The sequence below is a fragment of the Puntigrus tetrazona genome, chromosome 7 (assembly GCF_018831695.1).
Source record: "Puntigrus tetrazona isolate hp1 chromosome 7, ASM1883169v1, whole genome shotgun sequence".
Taxonomy (NCBI): Eukaryota; Metazoa; Chordata; class Actinopteri; order Cypriniformes; family Cyprinidae; genus Puntigrus; species Puntigrus tetrazona.
The window spans coordinates 15,512,190-15,533,028 of NC_056705.1; the positions used below are offsets into that span (position 1 = coordinate 15,512,190).

Here is a 20,839-nt window from a genome sequence, read left to right on the forward strand (position 1 = left end):
GCATTTTTCATGTTTTAGGACTGTCATTTAAGTTTTTAATTACATTTCTTTGCATGATGTGTAGTATATAAATAATATACATTTTGGGGAATATATTGTTCTAGGTTAGATCATACAGTTATTGCCCTGCATCATGTTTGCCACTGAGCAAACAACATGCAAAGTAAGATAATGTTCACATCTGGGACGGCTATTTGCCTTAAAGCTGCAGTCTGTAAGTTTTGCGCAGTCATTGTCGCCATCTATGTTTGAAAACCTGGAATTGCAGTTCTTTGCGGAATTATATTCCATGCATGGGTTTGCCCTCCAGTGAAGAAAAATCTGATGGGTGTCAGTATTTAATTTTTGTAATACTTAATATATCAAATATTTGATTTTTTAACCAAAAAAAATTACAGACTGCAGCTTTAAATACATTTATACGTTTTTTTTTTTTTTTCATCAAACCAAATTAACCTCGTACACAAATTAACACGTCAGCCACAATATTTTTCTTTATAATATTTCATTTAAAATAGTAAAATTATCAACTAACATTGAAATATAATTTTTATTATAGACTGATCATTATATAGTTAAATTCAAGAATGATACATCGTTGTGTAAAGGCATCATGCCTTTGAGAGCTTTGCCCAAACATTCCTAGAGACTTTAGATGTTCAACCCCTCCAGAAGCATTCTTTACCACTGCAACACATTTCTTCATCGGCGTAAGCAAAAAAATACAAGCTGTTCCTGTCCACCATGCTCATCTCCCCGTCCAGCCCTGTCTAGACAGGAAGTATGCTTATCATCTGGGCTGGGTGCTGCAGCACATCTGGGAGACGTTCCACAGTGAGGAGGAGCAGAGGCCAAATCCCTGTGAGAGCCATCACCCTCATTTCAACACAAAGACCCTCTAGACTCTGATTCTAACACCTTTCATTGAAACCCCTTGGTTTACACCACACACCTTGATCCCACTGTTTTATGTTACAGTGTAACAGGAGAGGTCTGGGAGTGTTTCGTCATTATAGATGACAAATATGTCTCTTGTGTGTTCTGTAGGAGTCATCATTCTGTGTAGTTCTGCGAGGGGCCCGGCTCGGCCAGGCCACACTTAGTGACGTGCTCCAGGCTGGATGCGTCCCCGTCATCATGGCTGACTCCTACATTCTGCCTTTTTCTGAGGTGCTGGACTGGAAAAGGTAAAGATCACAAATCAGTTTTTGTAGATCACCAGCGTTTATAAAGTTAACATGGAATCTGTCTTACTGTTCATCTAATAAAGAAAAGTCATATTGAACTTCAAAAGTCACGAACTAAAAAAATCAATAGTTTGTACATTTAGATATAAAAATGACGTCATTATTTAAAATACATATGTACATAATAACATGCAACAATGTGGTTGGTAAGATTTTCTTTCATAAGGCTGCCAGTTTAAAATGTACACTAGGTTAAACTGTGATTTACTTCATTCTTTATCGTCACGTGATCCTCCAGAAATCATTCTAATATGCTCAAGAAACATTTGTTACTATTGTCACAGTTCTAGTATTAATTTGGTCATGTGAAAATCCATTGCACTGAATCTTTATTTATGCGTGTGTACTTGCAGGGCGTCTGTTGTCATTCCAGAAGAGAAGTTGCCAGAGATGTACACTATTTTAAAGAGCATCCCTCACAGACAAGTGGAGGAGATGCAGAGACAGGTAAGATTGTGAAATTCGTATTCAGGGCATCGGCAGCATCTGTCCATCATGGTGGTTGACAGGTTATTTTCACTTCTTGGGTCGGCCCTAGGAATAAAAATGACGCTTTTGTGCAGTTCACTCCATCCTTTTTTGTGAAAGTTTGAACAGAATTACAAATACACTTGGAGCTTTTTGTGGGAAAAACAACCACCAGCAACCCTGAGCCCTTTGTGACAGTTAATAAACGGTACCAAATGCTGTCGAAACCGACGTTCAATAGCAGCGACTGAGTCACATTCGGACTAAATGCGAGCAATCCTCTCAGGTTTAATAGAGGGTGAAGCCGAGGTTAAAGAAGTCACAACCTCTCTTCTTCTCTACTAACATTCTTTCTTCCTTTCAATGGAGTGCTAGCTCTGCTATGAAAATAACCGTTAGACAGGTGGGTTAATGCCAAAAACAATATTGCTGCAAGTGTGTACTTTTGATTCTCTAAAGATGAAATTTCTCCTGCCATAGTAAATCATGATGAAAGCTAATTTTAAGTATTAGTGATGTATCTTTATCCAAACAAATTGTAAACCGCACACTTTCGCTTTATTTTTTCCCCTTCAGCTTTTTCAGCTGTACACTTACGTGAAAGTGCCTAAACCACATGGAATGCATGTAAAGAGATCTTTTGGTTTCACTCTGTAATAATTATGGTCAATATAATGCCATGTAGAATATTATACGTTAGCCATAATTAATAATAATTGCATTCGGCTTCCATTGGCATTGACTTGTTGAATGGTCTCAAGTTCTTCAGCGCGAAGTTGGATATTTTGCGTAAAGGAGAATGTTGTAGTTTAGTTCCACAGGTTTCTGGGTGGTGTTAGGACGTAGTGTGCAGAAACACATCTTGGTCTGGAATTATGACATGGCATGAAGCCAGTGAGATATCAGCCCACACTTGAACACATCTTGATCCACTCCTTTCTTACTAGCCTATACCACCTCCAGACAGCAGAGCGATTGTATGGCTGCCATTGTACAAAAGAACTGGTTCTTGATATATACCTTACTTGGATTAAAAAAAAAAAAACCTACTACTTTGTTCTTGATCTTGCCAGAAGACAACCCTCTTGAACTTTCAGTGTAGGACTGCATAAAACGCAGATGCTGCAAATAATAGGAGGCAGAAGTATTGAAGACAGTTCTGAGGAATAGGTGTAGTGGATTTTCTCTGCATTGTGACCAATAGAGGGAGCAGCCAACTACTGTACTTCATGGTGTGATCGCCAAGTCTAAGAAAGTAGCAGTTTCTGACAAATTATCTCATGTCCTTTTGCTGAATGTAATTGGTTATGCTCTATTCAGGGTTGGAAGAGTGCTAGCAGTGCACTCAACCTCATGGATATTGCTCATGATTTTGCATCTCTAAGTTTCTCAGTACTTTTGCCTTGTGGTTATTTAGGATTGTCAACATGTAGAATGATGTTATTTGTTATATTGGCAGTTATTGGGACAAATATCCTGAAGAAATTTGCAGCAGGGCCAGTATAGTAGTCAACATTAGAAGTGGATCAAAACCTTTTATCAAAGTCGTCCTAAAATTAAAACCATACCCAGTCTTAGGACAACTTTGATAAACTTTTATGATCCACTTCAAGTGTTGACTACTGTATACTCAGACTCTCAAAACAAAAGACAATTATGAGTCGGTTAATTTTAGTGAATCTAAACTATGCATGGCAACCACTATAGTCCAGTTGATTCTTCATGACAAATAACTCTGTTATTTTTAGTGAGCCAAAACAATGCACAAGCTATGTTATCCAACATTTTCCAGAACTAATCGATTTGATGAGCCGTTTCTTTTTAGTGAATCTCAACCATCATGCAGTCAGTGCCAGGTCCAACCAAGTTTTTATTGTGCCATTTTATTAATGAGGACATCTTAACATTTTGCTTTTTTCTAAATAGTGCTTTCTCAAAGGTACTGTTTATGGAACCAGAATCACTAAGGTATTTTGGGAACTGAATCAATAAATTTTTTGATTTTCATCCACAGTCATTATAGCAACAGTTATGCGTTAAATGGAATGATGTCCTATAAGATAAAGGAATGATTCTTGAATGCTTAAGAGTGTAACATATGAACAACCTTCAATGTGTCAGAAGAGCAGCCAACATCCTCTTACGAGACTCCGTCTCTTCCCTCCTCATAAAAATTCTTGCAAGCGTTCAAACGGGGCGGGTTCAGCGCTTGGTGGGTGCGGTTTTCTCTTTGCCTTCTCCTGGTCGGAAAGGAAACTTTCATCACGAGCTGATTTATGGGCGGCTGCGCTCCCCTTGGGATCAGAAAGTCTTTTTGAATCCTCTTCCCCTCTCCATAAAAAGAAAAGCTGTTTTTGTGTAGTTGTATTTCTTTAAGGTTTAAGGGCCAGGCCCTTAGGGGCTGATGGAAAGGGGGGCGACTGCGCTCTTCTAATGTGCTGAAACTGAGTTCTGGGTTGAGTATACGACAACAAACACAGCAGCCAATGAAAAGATGTGCAGCAAAAAACCTTGCTGCGCTGAGTTCAGTTCACTTGAGAGTAACTGGAATGGTCAGAGGATTCTCTGTGTTTAATGTTGCACAAACCTCTATTTCATGGAATGACACAATAAATCAATTTTTAATTGTTGTTTTTAAAAGAAAGACCATTAGCGTTCTCTGACGTTGTTCAATAATTGGCCCAGGAAAATGTTGGAACACCATTATTCTTGCTTTTTATATTCACCTTGGTCTCATTTGACTCTTTGTAGTTAGACCTAATCTGACACTGTTTGCGGTCAGGCCAGGTAATGAGGCTGCCTCTAGCATGCTCGTGGTCGACCCTGTTAAAGAGAACAGGGTCAAACAGGACCAGGAAGGGTGGAGCTGGGTCACTGCGGCATGGCGCCTCCTAGCAGGAGATAGCGCTGTTTTATGGGTAATTAACTCTTATGTGCTCCTCACCCCTCACTGCAGGAGCTTTGGGTTTGTTAATGTATCAGCAGTGGAAGGAAAAGAGTGCGTGTTCTTGTATTGACAGAATATTTGTACTGATTGTTGCCGTCTTATTTGATGAATATTCTTTTCTTTTTGTAGTATTGGTGATATTATTTATTTTTTTTTTTTTTTTTCCAACTAACTTTTCTTAATTCTTCAGGGTTTCATTGTTAAAAGAGTTACTCCGCCCCAAAATAAAAAGTTGGCAATCACTTACGCCCATTGTTGATGTAAAAAAGCTTTGTTTATCGTCAACACACAATTTAAGATATTTTGGATGAAAACCGAGAGGCTTGTGACTGTCCCATTGACTGCCAAACAATTGCCACTATGCAGAAAAGTATGAAAGATGTTGTTTTAATGCCCCAACTACTATTAATGGTTCAGCGGTAATATGAAGCTACGAGAATATTTTGTGTGGGGTAAGAAAACAAAAATAACTTTATTCAATTTAAAATAACATTTTAATAAATATTTAAGTTTACATTATTCCTGTAATGGTAAAGCAACATTTTTCAGCAGCCATTACTCTTGTTTTCAGTGCTATGATCCTTAAATCATTCTGATATTGCTGTTTTGGTGCTCAAGAACCACTTCATAATATTATTCTCAATGTGGAAATTAGGATTATTATCACACATATCTAAAAAAGCTACAAAAGTTACAAAAAAATAAAATCATACTCTCCCCAAACGTTTTGTACCATACATGTATAAAAAATCTATTAATCAGCATTATAGTAGCATTCAAGTAACAGGGCGAAAGTGTGATTACATTGCAGCATGCCCCCGTGCTGGTGTGGAGTAAAATGACCTGACCTCTGACCTTAAACTTTAGCTGCAGTCTCAGTGTCACTTGAGTGGAAAAGTTAAAAGACTGATAGTCTAAAGGGCTCATAACCGTCTGGAATGGTCCCTGCAGTCATGTCACCAGTCTTTAATGGGCTGTTTTGCCTTTGAAAGTGTGTCGGGGTCATAAAGGCACGAGCAGGATGGTGGGAGTAAAGGGATGTGAGAGGCCTTATCTTATGCCTTTGGATTGTATCTTTCACATGGTTTTTGTGTGTTTATATATTTCTGTTTATCAGTGTGGCTGTGCTTTGCTGCTCTTACTACATATATTTGAATGCCATGCAATTTACTCTTCCCTAGGCCCGATGGTTCTGGGAGGCGTACTTCAGCTCCATGAAGGCTATTGGCATGACTACTCTTCAGATCATTAACGATCGCATCTACCCCTATGCAGCTCGTACCTACGAAGAGTGGAACAATCCTCCTGTAGTTGTAAGTAGCTTTTAACTTACGTAAGTTGTTGTTGTTGTTTTTTTTAAACAAATAATGCTTTTTCTAAGTGTAAATTTAGGGTTCCACTTTATATTAGATGTCCATAACTGCTATATACCAGCATCAGAAAATAAGTACAATGTACTAGGGCTACTAGTAGGTGATCCACCTGCAATTATGAGCATTAATTGCGTAGCTTGTCTATGAACTACGGCACTGTGTATTAAATGTCCTCCATCTGAAAAATAGCTTTACTGATGAGATACGCATGAAAATCCATTTTTATATTGTATTGCAAAACACTTTTGCTGCTATTAAGGTGGTATACGGGTATGGTTAGGGACATGTTTGGATGTATGGGGAAATTTAAGGGTGGTTTAAAGTTTAAGGGATGAGTCAACAGTGAAATTATACATGTAATTACAGAAATTATATTCAAATGCAGTTACATGCAGTATATATATTTTGTACCAAATGATTAATGTCAATGTAATTATGTATAGTAAGGCCACCTACCATAAAGTGGGACCAAATTTGGTTTCTCCAAACTACCCACAAGTTTTGTTTCTTGGAGAATAATGTGATTAATTAATTAACAGTTATTAATTAATTTTTTTAGCACTCTGATAATCAATGTCTAATATAGATTTTTCATCGGTAAGGAATTTTGTTTTAATGGCAAACATTAAGTAGACTGAATAGACTTTTAATCACAGTTAGGTGTAAAATCACCATTAAATCTGACTTTTGGATCAAATTTAAATGTTCTTCTTGCTATAAGCACTGACTCTTGTGACGTGTTAAAACATTCAGTGCAGAAAATTAGATTTAAGGCCTAAATGGAATGTTGAATGAAAGATACTGCCTATAGACAACTTAACTGAAGTAAGCTTGTGCCATTAAAAAAAATTAAAGAACTGGACTTTTCATTTTTTTTAAATTCTTTTCAGCTCTATGTTATTTTATATGGCGTCACTAAGCAGTGGCAGCAGACAGCTTTGTAAAGAAAACATTGCTTCACAATGCTCCAGAATCACATAAAGCACACTCTTCTGTCTGTAAGTCGGTCCTAATTTGAGCACAGATCCCAGCTCATATTGTGTGCTGAAAACTGACTAATCTGATTTTGTGCACAGTCAAAGCTTAGACCAGAAAAGGCAGAAGCGTGGAGTTCATTAGGGGTTTTGTTCGTTGTTGTTGTTCTTCACCGGTTCTCAGCATCATTCAGATCAAATGGAAGGATCCAGACCCCCAAGAGGCTAATAGTCCTGTCTCTGTTTGACTGCTAATGTTACGGGAAATATTAAATACTTTCTGAATGTTCAGTAAAAACACGCTGAGCAGAATCCGAGCAGTACATAAATCGAGTGCATTTCTTGTTCTGCCTCCCTATATCCACCGGGACATAATTGAAAGCACATTTCTCCAGCTCTGCCTTAGGAGACGTTGTCGGGACAGGCAGCTTTTTGTGCTTGACTTTTGAGGGAACTTGTGTTCAGCTTCTACTTACCAAACGAATGCTTAATGTTGCATCATACATTTATTATCTAACATCGCTCGTTTTTAAAATACTTAGTCAGATTTTTAAATGCTGAAGCTTAATAGAGCTGAAGACAATAATCTAATACTTCAGATGTGTGATTTGTAAACGTACTGCGTGTGCCTTTTGTTTTCCAGTGTTGTATACGTTTCCAATCCTATTTCTTTCTGGAATTGGAAAGAAGGCAGGCACTTTTCATCCGTTTGAAGGATGAAACTAAAGCAACGTGACCTGTGCCTGGTCCCAACAGTTCAAATCTACAGGAAGCCGCTGCCACTTAGAATGCAGCTCTTATTTTAGACTAGTCTCTGTGATGTTAGCAATCGCTGCCCATCAGCTTCAATGAGAATCTAGAGGTAAATGTTCTGCGCACTGAGCCTTTGCAATTGAACAGGCATCCATGCTTTCATCTGGGTTCCATTTTCGACTAATCCCAAAGCTGTACTAGTATGATCCCAGCTGCAAGACTCACCAAACCCCCTCGGCCCACATGAAACGGCCTGCAATCCCTCACCATCACTCGAGCCGCCTGTAACCTCTTCTTTTCACGTGTGACAAAAGAATATTGGTGCCCAGTAACAAGCTCTTCTTGAGTAATTGTACCCAACCCACACACTTTCGCATCAGAGATGATAAAAACAGTCTTGTCTTTAGGTGGTGAAATCTCTCTTTGTATGATTCATTTTGAAGTATAAATGAAGAGGTTTATATGGCACTTCTTGGCGTCGTATTTCAGACCTCGGAAAGTGTGGTTGGCTTTGGTTTGAGCAAATCTGCATTCATAGAAACAAGCCAAAAGTTGAGAACCTGGTCATTTACGGCTTGTTCCAAATAGCAGGTGAACACCGACTAACCGCGAGCAAATATTCTGGCCTTGGCTGATGGAATACAAAATTAGTCTTGTTTTCCTGCTTATTTACTTTAACAAATCACAAAATCTCGACATGTGCCGAACCGCACTGGAGCCTGCCCAATTAGATCAGAGCACTCAGACTGAGCTTATATGAACCACACCCCAGTGTTCTTCTTTATTCATCTTACCACTTACATGTCACAGTGGTACTTTAATTATTTCCCCTTCTGCTTTTGGTGTCCGTGTCAGGCACCTCAAAGAAATTTCCATTGGCATATAAAGTTTGTTTTTTATTAGCAGGATGGTTGACTGATGTTGTTCGAAAGACGGCTGTGTCCATGGTGACAGACCATGGCGGACGCTGCGAGGGAGCTGGTTAACCACGGCTCTCTATTTGCGGGCACCTTCAGCAGCTGCTGAATAGGAGAGTGTTACGGGCCAACAGCCTTGCTGTAGACTATCGGCTACATAGCATTTCTTCTTGGGGGTCTCTTTTTGTGAGGCCTTTTTAGTTCCTTGATTAAAGGAAGTGTTATTAGTGCTGTTATGAGGACAATTTAAATGAAGGCCTCACAACAATAGTGAGAATTTTACATGGACAAAATTAGAGATTTGATGTTTTTTTCTCTTTCTTTCTTTCTTTTTTGAAATGAAAATGGAATTGGCTTTGGCTACTGAGCTTAGGATCTGTACACCAGATTCAAATAATCTATCATACCAAATCTATTCAAACCAACTCTTTAAATTAGTCTTCAAACTAAAAAATGAAGTGCACTTTCTTCTTTTCTTTCATTGGAGTTGCACCTAGCCGTTTGTCACTTTTCACTTTGTCTCTTCTCTACTGACAAAATAGAAGAGAACATAAACGGTAAAGAAAGTCTGAGTACTCAGTCTGCGTTCAATTCTTATCCTTCAGGCCAATAAACAGCAGTCTTCATGACCGCATCAGAGGCCCTTTAAGCACTCGCAGTATTTACTTTACAGTGTCACTTGATCTGGGCTCTAGTCTGTGCATCTTTGGGAGTTTACAGGCTGTTTTAAAGCGGGCCAGGAAGATGAGCCAAGCCCCACACTGGCAGGAGACAGCCACTGACGCCGATAGCGTCCCAGCACCCCTGCTTCACCCTGGTCCTGCCAGGACTCATCTGCACCCCTGCTGTACCAGAGTTCATTGCAGTGCAATCATAAAATTCCACTCTCTGCAAAGCAGTTTTGGATAAATAGCAACAAAAGAGATCCAAATAAGAATCGGAATTGCGCTCATTAATGAGTGTATCACTTTACATTAATCTTTGATGGTGGTCTAATGGATTAGTAACCACAAGTAAAGTATTCTATATGCTCCTTCCAAAGTTCTATAAAACTAAAGGAGAATTTGGTTTAAAATAGTAATATGAGCCAATATACAGTTCTATACCCAAGAGAAAGAGTTTAGATCTGATATTTAACTATTTCACAGCTCAAAGCTTGAGTATGTCCAGAAATAATTCTGAATATTATAAAGTGAGGATTGGATGGTTCGGACATATTGTGTTGTAGTGGAGATCTCTATTTTGGAGCTGTGTGGATCGAGATCATCAGTAATATTAAGAGCTGATGATAATGGTCTCTTGATCACATTAAGCATACTGATTGGTGAAGGCTAGACCTAATGGTCATAACAAATGACACTGGAATTAAGTTCTCAGTTTCTATACTTATTTTGTAGGAAGGGAAATATTAAGAGCTGTTGATGTTTTGACCAAGCTTCAGTGGATACCATATGTTAGCATTTTATTTCAAGAGGAACACCAGGAAGTTTAACATTCTAATCAAATTCAGATACATAACAGTTAACAGGAAAAGGATGGACGGATGCCATGGAACGGCGAAGAGCCTGAAGCAAGGAAGTATTTCATTTAGCTCTTAATATCTGACCATAGTGTATAAGATCTTTGCATTGTTGTCTTCTACTCTCTGCCAGATTTCACTCAGGTCAGCTAAGGAAAACATTCTCTCTTAATCTATCCACTTTTTGAAATTTAGACTACAGCAAGGAATGTAGCACCTATGCACACAAAGCCTTCAGTTGGTTAAACTGCAATACACATTTTAACGGACTGTCATGATAGAGATGCTTTATTGGGTAGTTTCTGATAGCAGTTCTCTAGGTTATAGAGAATGAGATCTTGGCTTTTTATTTTTATCTGAAGGACAAGGTTTAGGTGAATTTTTGGCACAATGAAAGGTCATGGCATGCTGCTCCAGCTGTTTAACTCTGCTCTAAACTTTGTTGGTTGTGCACTCGACATTCCATGCCACTTTTAATCACCTACCCACCACTGCTGGTTATTAGCATTCTCAGTAATCTTTCAATTTTATAGTCCATGCGTGTTTCCAAATAAAGCCATGTTTTGGCTGAGGCTGCTGCTTATCTTACTGCACTTCATGTCATTAAATAAGTCATGGAAAGTCTTTGCGTTTGTTGTAATTATAAGACAACAGGTACAGTAAATTGAGTTTCCCACTGATTTATTAATTGATTGATTGATAAATTGATTTTGTTTCTTTATTTCAACAGAAATGGACAAGTGTGAACAGTCCACTTTTTCTTCCTCTCATACCGCCACGTTCACCAGGATTCACGGCTGTGGTCTTGACCTATGATCGAATCGAAAGTCTCTTTAGGGTCATCACTGAGATCTCCAAGGTGCCTAGCTTGGCCAAACTACTGGTGGTGTGGAACAATCAGAACAAGATCCCCCCTGAAGGTAAGTGTCACATTTTTGGATTGTTATATTCTTTACTTTCTGTACTTTTAGGATATTAATTAAAGATCATGTTCAATGAATATATTTTGGAAATTTCTTACTGTAAATATATCAGAACTTAATTTCTGATTAGTAATATGAATTAAGAATGTAATTTAAACGACAAATCATTTTCTCAGTATTTAATTTTTTTTTTTTTTTGCACCCTCAGATACCAGATTTTCAAGTACTTATATCTTAGCCAAATATTGTTCTTATGACTGCTTTTGTGGTCTATAGGCACATGTCATTTTAAAAGTGTTTACTTGACACATGTCATTTTAACTGTTAACTTGGATTTTGTTTTGTGTTTTATTTTATATATATATATATATATATATATATATATATATATATATATATATATATATGTATATATGTATATATATATATATATATATATATATATATATATATATATATATATATATATATATATATATATATATATATATATATATATATATATATATATATATATATATATATATATATATATATATATATATATATATATATATATATATATATATATATATATATATATATATATATATATATATATATAACGTATATGTATAATGTATATGTACTTTTAAGTGTGGGTGGGTATCAGCTGATATTTTGTTTAATTGTGCATATTGTTTAAAACACCAGCCTAGCACTATTAAATGTTTTCTGTAGATACATGCCTAAATTGACTGCTTTTAGATTGTTGTATTATTTCTATTTTAATTATTTTGTAAGAAGAATGAAATATAGAAACTTTATAAGTAACTGGCCATAGCACGAAGATAATTATTGATACAGAATGTTTATGGACATCTGCCAGAACTTCAATATCATTGCCATTTTCTGTCAGGATAAATCGTTTTAAATTTGACTAAATGTGTTTTGTTTGGGTAGCAAATTGTTGAATTTGAAAAGAGATTGTGACTAAATCAACACTGTTGTTCTGACAGCTTCAGTTATTAAAGAATGAAAATGTGACACTCGTATGAAATGCAGTTGTGCGGCTTTCACAAAAGACATGAAACCCCTGATATGGAACAGATGAATGATAAGCCAGCGAGTAGCCAAATCATGTTCCTCTTGAGGTTGGAGAATTGAAAGCATGATGTGCCTTGGTCTGTGGCCAAACCGCTCTGGTTTATCTTCAGATATGAGTGAGAACCCAACTGTTTGTAAGTACCCCTGGCATATAGATGCGTGTGAGGAGATGGCAAAAATGTGGCTTTTCTCATTCGACTGTCTATGGACTGTTAATATCTGTGCGTCCTATTACTCCTGACTAGTCGAATTAAGTGTATTTTAATTCATTGTGATACATGGCCTGTTTTCACCAGACGTCCACCCTTAAACTTTATTGTCAAACCAAAAGGATCTTTTCCATAACGGTCTCCCTTTTGTACAGCTGTGGTCAAATTTATGGCCCATTAGACATGTCAAAATAAGCTGATATTAGTAGTTATTTATTGTGGCTCTGCCTCTAATAATACTGCTTAACAAGGCGATTAGGTATGCGTCTGTTTATGAAGTCCCTTGGAAAAAAGGCGGAATAGGGAATTAAATATATCCTCTCCATAGATTTGAGTAATGCCATTATGAAGGGAAATACTTTGAAGTAGACTAATGATTCACTGTTGCCTTTGATTAGAGGCGTCAGTGAAGCCAGGCTCAAGCTTTTGTGACCCATTAGAATTAATAAGGTCTGTTCACGGGTCAACCTGGGGCTCAGGCCCTGATGAGGATGGATTTCCTCCACACCCTTTTCCATCGCTGATTATGTTTGTTTATTTCGAACAGCTTTAGCTGCCCAAGTCTTGACTGTTTGTCATTTTAATGAGGTGCTGGCGACTTCTGACAATAGGACTGCATTTAGCGAGTTTCTCAATGGGCTTAATACTTGGAGGGGAGGAGAGCTTTTATATGGTGGTGTCACAGGGGATATAATTTGCTAAAGCTCTTTTAAAATGTTCCTTCATAAAGTACAGCCCAAGTAAAATTTCAATACAGGGCAAGGAAGTGATTACAGGCCATTAAAAATCTTTCGCACAAGTTGTTTGACGCAGTCGAGGTTCCAGCTAGTTCTTATGGTGCGTATTTATGATGTGTTAATGTCTAGGTTTGTGCATTGTGGTGCTCTGGATTATGCCAGTTAGTTTTAGCTGTTAAAATGTTACTTGTTTTAGTAGTCCATCTTGTCTGCATTTGTTTCAGTTTTTGTTGAATCCTCCATGTCAGGCTCGGATGTGGTGACAGTATCAGCTTACTTGCATGTGAAGATCTGGCTCTTCTTTCCGCCTTTGTCTGAGGCCAGGGAGGTTTTCCGGGAGTTAGGAAATACTCTTTTCTTTTTTCTTGTGGAAGTGCACTGTAGGCTGAATAGCGTCAACCTAACGGAGATGAGCTCATTCCAGATCTCCTGAGATTTCCAGGGTCTATACCCCAGCTTTGGGGTAGCAGTATAATTGCTGACTCCTCTAGTCTTAGGGTCTCTGTGTTTGAGTTCCAGTAGACTTTCTCTCGTCAGTTTTATGAGGTGACACTCTGTGTGCCATCTGTCTTCTGCGTGCTCTGAACTCCCTCCCAAGCTCTTATGCAACTGAAAATAAAGAGCGTTGTCTCTTCTGCCCTGAGAAGAATGTAAGTGTGGTCAGATTCATATGTGCTTTTACTCAGTGATGTGTTTAGATTTATCCACCCACGCTCTCTTTTCCACAGTTGCTGCCATCTCTCATAGTTTTTCATCTTCTCTGAAACTGACAGTGTATTATTATTAGCTCACTGTTTTCTTTTTCTCCTTCTCTCTGTAACAGAGTCGCTCTGGCCCAAAGTTGCAGTACCTCTTAAAGTGTTGCGCACCAAAGAAAACAAGCTCAGCAATCGCTTCTTCCCGTTTGATGAGATCGAAACAGAAGCTGTCCTAGCCATTGATGATGACATCATCATGTTGACCTCAGATGAGCTGCAGTTTGGATATGAGGTAGCAAATGCACTGATTCCTTGTATGTGTAGCTTGGAGTCAGCCTGTACTTCTGAATTAGGTCTTGAATAGTTGAAAACCAGTCCTCTAACAGCACATATGCTGGTCAGTATGATTTTCTTTTTCTTTTTTTAATGAAAGAAATTAATACTTTTTTTCCCAATAGGGTTGCACAGAAATGATTAAAAGTGACAGTTAAACGATTTGCATTTTAAGTAAATGGTGTTTTTAGTTCAAATGATTTCTGTTTATCAGGGAAACCTGACAAAAAATACGTATCACAGTTTCCACAAATATTAAAGCAATAGTTCCGGCTTCTTGGCTGACCTATGACTCAAGGTATGATGCAACTTGCATCATACGTTGAGTCATAGGTCAGCCAAGCAGCTGTAAATTAGCTCTCTCTCTGGGAAAAAAAGGCAGTTATTTACGTTATAATTTAAAAAACTGCAAAAAAAATATTTTGTTTTACTGTATATTTGATTATACAGTTAAGACCTTTGTAAGCATTAAAATCCTTTTGAAATTTGGTATACTTTTATTTTGGATGCACTAATTATAATTTAGGACAACTAGTTTATGATTTTAGATTCAGCTTTTACTTCATTCAGGGAGAAATGAATACATTGCCCTGTATACTTAGAGCTTGTTTTTCGAGCATTTGATGCTTTCTTTTTGATGCTGGAACCTGGTTATTTTCCTTCCTAAGTTTGATTTGTGTAGGAGCAAAACGGACAACTGCTGGTCTGAAATGGTAGTCTTAGTCTGCATGTGACCTTCAGATTATCGCACTGGATGAGCACCTTTTTAGTTATCTTATAGTTTAATGGACCTGATTGAAGTAGTTCACAGTATTTCCAGGGATTGTATCTGGAGCAACTAGGGATTAATTGCCTTCCCCACATGCACAATGATGTTAGAGCAGAACCGTGATCCCTGTACCTCTTTGGGTCACTTCTACTTAAAGTGGAGTTTAGATGCAGCACAGGATTTTTGATCCATCCTCTATTGCCTAAATCTTTGTTCGGCATCTCAAAGCATTCCTTGTGGTTGATGTCTCAATTCTTTTTAATATATTTATAATTTAGTTTTTTTTCGTATATGAAGGATGACAGGACAAGCAATATGCTTTCCATGGCTACAGTCTTGCCTTCAACTCACCTGCAGGCATTTATACACTATTGAGAGAATGAAGTGTAATTTATGGATAATTGTATGAAATGGAAGACAGCTTTAGACATGGCTGCATGGCTAAAACACTAGCTGCTTTTGCTACTCTGGTATGACATGCAACTTCTACATCATATTCTTTAGGCCTGCCTGTCGTTTATCGGGATTAACAAACCGTTAGACCTAAACTTCATTGATTTAACCTTAGATAATCAAGGTTTACCATCCTCTGAAGTCAGTATTATCTAAAATGATTCTAATTGTTGACTGATCCTTTATGGTCTTAGATTCTGTGATGGGTTTATATTATGTCTCAGATATGATTTGTGTGTCTGTGTGTAGGTATGGCGTGAGTTTCCAGATAGGCTGGTCGGATATCCCGGACGCCTCCACTTATGGGACCACGAAATGGGCAAGTGGAAATATGAATCTGAGTGGACTAATGAAGTGTCAATGGTCTTGACTGGAGCTGCGTTCTATCATAAGGTACAGCACAAATCCTTTACAGACTTTACTTCTAAGATACTTCTGCCAAAATCTTGTCATGTCCCTGTCCTCCTTTTATGGTGTCTTTCAGAGATGTCATCATTTATATTCAAAAAGCTCAATTAAGGTCATTCTTTACACCAAAATGGTTTATGTTTCTTTTAGTACTTCAACTATCTCTACACGTATAAAATGCCTGGAGACATTAAGAACTGGGTGGATGCTCATATGAACTGTGAAGATATTGCCATGAATTTCCTTGTGGCCAACATCACTGGCAAAGCTCCAATAAAGGTAACACAACCATAACACAACAAATAAGACATGCACAATTATGTTCTAATGGTCCCTGTGTGTTTTGGTTCTGTAATTCTGGTTCAGAAATCAAATTGAAAACCAGATTTAACTTCTCTGAAATAAGAGTACACAAAACCATGTCTAGTCTACCCAAATAATTAATGGAAACTAATATCAAAAGCCAAAACTTTAATGTTTTGTTACATCGTTTCCTAGATATATTCCCTAATATAAATCTGTGTTACGTTTTTTTTCTCTAGATTCTTTGAAAACTGTATGTTTAACAGCATGTTTTTGAAATAGAATGTCATTATTTTCATCTTAGCAATTAAATGTGTCCTTGCTTGAGTAAAAGTAGTAATTCCATATAAAAACAAATATTACTGATCCCAAACTTTTGAACTGTAGTATAACTCATTTTTTAAAATGAGGAAACCAAATCCCAGCACATTTATTTAAAACTGCAAGCTCAACAACTGAAATCTATTACTTTTTTGCTGTAGCACCTGGGATTTGATAACAGTCTAATGCCATCATGAAAAAGTAGTGCGGGAAACATTGCAAGCATATTTGTAAGCTTTCATTTTAAATAATCAGACAGGTTGACAAATAGATCATGAAATGAAGATGCGGGAAACAAAAAGTTTTATCCCTTGAAATTCAGTGTGGGCATTTCCTCAAAGAATGTGGGTGCTCTGACAGTGTTCTCTGGAGTTCTGTCTCTGATCAGCTTTCGCCTTTCTCCTCAAACCCCTACAGTCTATAGTCTACAGTGACTCTGTCCAGGTGCTGTTCGGCCTGTAAAGTCCTGGCCTTAACCTCTGTTATCTGGATGTCACTGTCTGCCTCTCTCCTGCGTGCTCTGTTTTTCTAAGCTCACCGGGGCACATTCATTCTGCAGTCAGTTACTCTATGAACCTTCTCCCCTCTCTCCTCCACATCCCCACGTCACCCACACCTCCTAGTGCCCCAACCCCAAGCTCCCACTGTGGAGAGTGTCAGTCAAGTGTGTGTGTGTGTGTGTTGTTGAGGGAGGGATGGGGCAGAGGGGTCGTACATCATTTGTCTAATGAGCTCGGCAGATACGCTTGTTTAGCAAGGACATGGGCACGGACGGCTCTCTCATTACATCTGACTTATATGACCTGTCATCAAGTCATCTCCTCCCACTCAGCTCCCAAACACACGCATACACACACTTCACAGAAGCCCATCATTGCAGCCCCAGCTCATTATTAAACAACCTTATCAATGCTGCGTCAAATTCTGTTGTTTTTAATGCGAGGAGTGTTTCATGATTTCTCAGCATGAAATTGGGAGACACTGATGCATATAGGTCAGACAGTTTTATTTTTTAGTTAAGAAAACATTAATCACATGTTGAGTTTTATGCACTAAATAAAAAAAAAGTCTGCATTCTAACAATTCCTAAAATAATAGAAAGTCAAACAAGGAAAGTCAGACAATAGCAAATAAAATGCATTGTTTTTGTTTTACTGTCCATACATTTAACTGTATTAAATTTAGCTATATCCTGTATAAGTATTTTAGTGTATTTAAGTATGTATTTATTTGAGGTCTTCATGTAGTTGATAGGGCAGTTGAAGTACAAGCTACTCTTCTCTCATGTATATTTCAATATAATTTCAGATGTTTATTCATTTTTTTTATATTATAAAAATAAAAAAAAAACAAGAATATACCTTTTATACCAGTGTACCCTTTTAGGAGTATGTTTTCAACTCCTTGGGAACCAACTCTCAGAATGTTTTAGATGTCACCATATTCAAAACTCCAAGAAGCTGATTAATTAGAACACTGGGTAAGGTTGAAGAATCACCAGAAGTACAATATTGTATCTCTGCCTTGACTAAAGTTTGGTCAAACTAAAAACATGTTTGACAATGTCATGATACAGTATTTTTATAGGAACGACTTTGGGACAAAACTGGATAGAACTGACAGGTTGAGAACTGAAGACTTTGAGAAGTTAATTGTGACTTCTGAGTTACAACGATCAAATGCATCATATTTGTTTTTCTCTTTCTCTAGGTTACTCCTCGGAAGAAATTCAAATGCCCGGAGTGCACAGCGATTGACGGGTTGTCCTTAGACCAGACGCACATGGTGGAGAGGTACAGTATAAACAGGGATTCCCTTTAGTTGGGCAGAGGGGACTTTGGCAGCATTTTTGGCATCTGAAACACATTGTGGGTTTAACCAACAATTGGCTCATTGTAGCACAGTACAGGATATACTTTTCTGTGCTCTCAGATCAAACATTTAGATTCACTGGACCTTACGAAGAACGTTCCTTCTCAAAGAACTGTGACTTTCCTCTCTGTCAGAGGTTCACCACAAATCATTAATTCATCCTGTGTTTCAATTCAAGTATGAACCAGGCGAAGCATGCATCAGAAAGGCTTGAATTGATTTTCCTTGAAAATCACAACCGTTTCCTCATCCGCTGAAGCATAATCAGTCTTGATGATTGGTTTCATACTTCCAAGCTGTGTTTGAGGAATTAAAGCAGTCGAAGCAGCTTGCGAGAGAGTGTTTGACCTTGATGTGAATACAGAGTGGTAGCAGCCAATCAGGGACTCCGCTGACTGCTGAACCCTTCCAGGGGTCACACTTGTTTAGATTGATGAAGGGGTTCCTGCCCCTGGTTGTGCTTCTCTCTTGATACATTTCTTGTCGTAAGTGTAGGGTCCTGGGAATGCCAGGCGTTTTGAAAATGTCTGAAGCCTGTTTTTTACATTGTGCTTGTACCTCATCATTCTGATGCTTCTGTAAAATTCTAGTTACGTTGTACCATGAACAGACATTTTTTGGAAGACCAATTTTCCGACATTGGCTTCAGATCCATGATCCATGTTTCCCTTTTTCCTCCACTCTTTCAGTGACTTTCTTTTTTTTCTTTCCAGGTCTGAGTGCATAAACAAGTTCGCTTCTGTGTTTGGCACCATGCCTCTGAAGGTTGTCGAGCACCGTGCTGATCCTGTACTCTATAAAGACGACTTCCCAGAGAAACTGAAAAGTTTCCCCAACATTGGTAGTCTGTGACACCAATCACAACTGTTTCCCACCATTTTTATCTTTCAAACAGGCCTTGGGCACTCCAGGATTTCTCTTTTTTTCGTTCCGTTTCTGACCTAAAGACTTTAAGGAGTGCTGTTCCACTTATGGTGTAATGGGAAACGATGCACTGTATAACTTATTATCATGTTTTCACTCTTGAAGATGGTTGCTGAAATGGGACAGTACATCGAGTCTGACGAGGAGAGGTCAGAGCTTGGCTTGCTCTTGAACCTTTCTTGTGGCTGACGCTATATCCATGTGAGGAAAAGTAAATGCATACAGATGAATCGCAGCCCACTGGTAAACAGTGGCAAATATATATTAATGTAATTTTACATTTGTAGTTTAACTTGTTTTTTATTTTAAAGATATGCATCACGCTGAACAAATTGTAGCATAATTTGAACTGGATATCTCAGATGTTGAGTTGGGGCCATTAGTTGTACATGAGATATTGTTTTGCACAGTCACAATTAGTGATTTTTAATACTACAGTTTGAGTTATATCAGTTTGACATTTCATTTTATATTCAGTTGCTGACTTTTTGAATGTTACTGGAAAAAAGTATTTTATATAAATGTTCCCTATTTAGTTCAGCTCTTATGTCTGCCTGATTAAAGTGTATTTTGGGTATTACTAGATATTAAAAGACACTATTTGCAGAGTTATATATTGTACAGCTGATAACAGTATGGTTAAATACCATGAAATTGCAAAGAACTCATTCATACTCAATGAATTCTAGTCACATTTCTTTTTGATATCTCCATTTCTTTGAATTGTTTTGTTGTTTGTTTTTTACATAAGATGTATTATATGTAATAAACAGAGTGTGGAAAAAGAAATACTTAATTTAGAGATGTGCATTTTGGTCATTTGACTGTGAAAGTTATCTCTGTGTACATGGTTTTTTTTTTTTTTTTTAAGTATGTCACAATGCAAGTGTGGTATTTGTTACTCGATATTCGACAATGTTCTAAAAACTGTTACAAGATTATTCATTTGGTTTCAGCATGTTGCACTTCACTATGCTGACACAACTGCTGTCATCTTTTTGTGACCCCAAACAAATCACAGAATTATTGAGACGCCACTTTAGAAGTTGTTTCTAGAGTTTGGGTGGTGTGAAATGTATTGAAGTTTTAATTTTCGTCATGTTTTCATTCCTGTCACTTCTGAGTATTCGTTTTCTCATCTCTAATTTGATGCTATGTTGACTTAGTGCAGATTTTGGATAAATTGTCATCTTTTTTCCAGCTGCCTCTGTTGTCTGGGCCCAGAAGCAGATGTCTGAGTGCTTTGAGTGATTTAGGTTCAGAAGCCTGTACGTCTGAGATAAATTCATTTCATCTCCATGGGGAGTGAACTTGTGAAGAGAAATCTATTCCTGTTCTGACTCTTCCTGCATGAAGAAGTGAAAATCTGGTAAGGAAATTTCAGCAACATGTTAAGTATTGAAAATGTCACTGAATGACCAATTACACAAAGAGAGCCAGATTGTCTGCAGCTTGTGAAGTGTTTTATGCAAAATGTGTCTACTTTAGAAAAATATGTATGAGAGGGAGCATTTATCTCCGAGCTAATCATCAAAGTCAAGCTTTAAGGCCCGTTTGAGCGATCCTTTTCTGCAATATGATTTGTCAGCTATTATTAACATGCAT

General features: G+C 37.7%; 1 protein-coding gene across 1 annotated transcript in view; it reads left to right on the forward strand.

Moving 5' to 3' along the window:
- Window positions 1–20,030, forward strand: part of ext2 (exostosin glycosyltransferase 2) — a 33,881-nt gene extending 13,851 nt beyond the window's left edge. The window contains exons 7-15 of the mRNA XM_043244972.1: window positions 1,048–1,187; window positions 1,601–1,694; window positions 5,844–5,975; window positions 10,929–11,118; window positions 13,977–14,143; window positions 15,656–15,799; window positions 15,965–16,093; window positions 18,149–18,231; window positions 19,024–20,030. Of these exons, the coding sequence (XP_043100907.1) occupies window positions 1,048–1,187; window positions 1,601–1,694; window positions 5,844–5,975; window positions 10,929–11,118; window positions 13,977–14,143; window positions 15,656–15,799; window positions 15,965–16,093; window positions 18,149–18,231; window positions 19,024–19,162 (1,218 nt within the window). The 3' untranslated portion in view covers window positions 19,163–20,030. The remainder of the gene's footprint in view (window positions 1–1,047; window positions 1,188–1,600; window positions 1,695–5,843; window positions 5,976–10,928; window positions 11,119–13,976; window positions 14,144–15,655; window positions 15,800–15,964; window positions 16,094–18,148; window positions 18,232–19,023) is intronic.
- The last annotated feature ends 809 nt before the right edge of the window (window positions 20,031–20,839 follow it).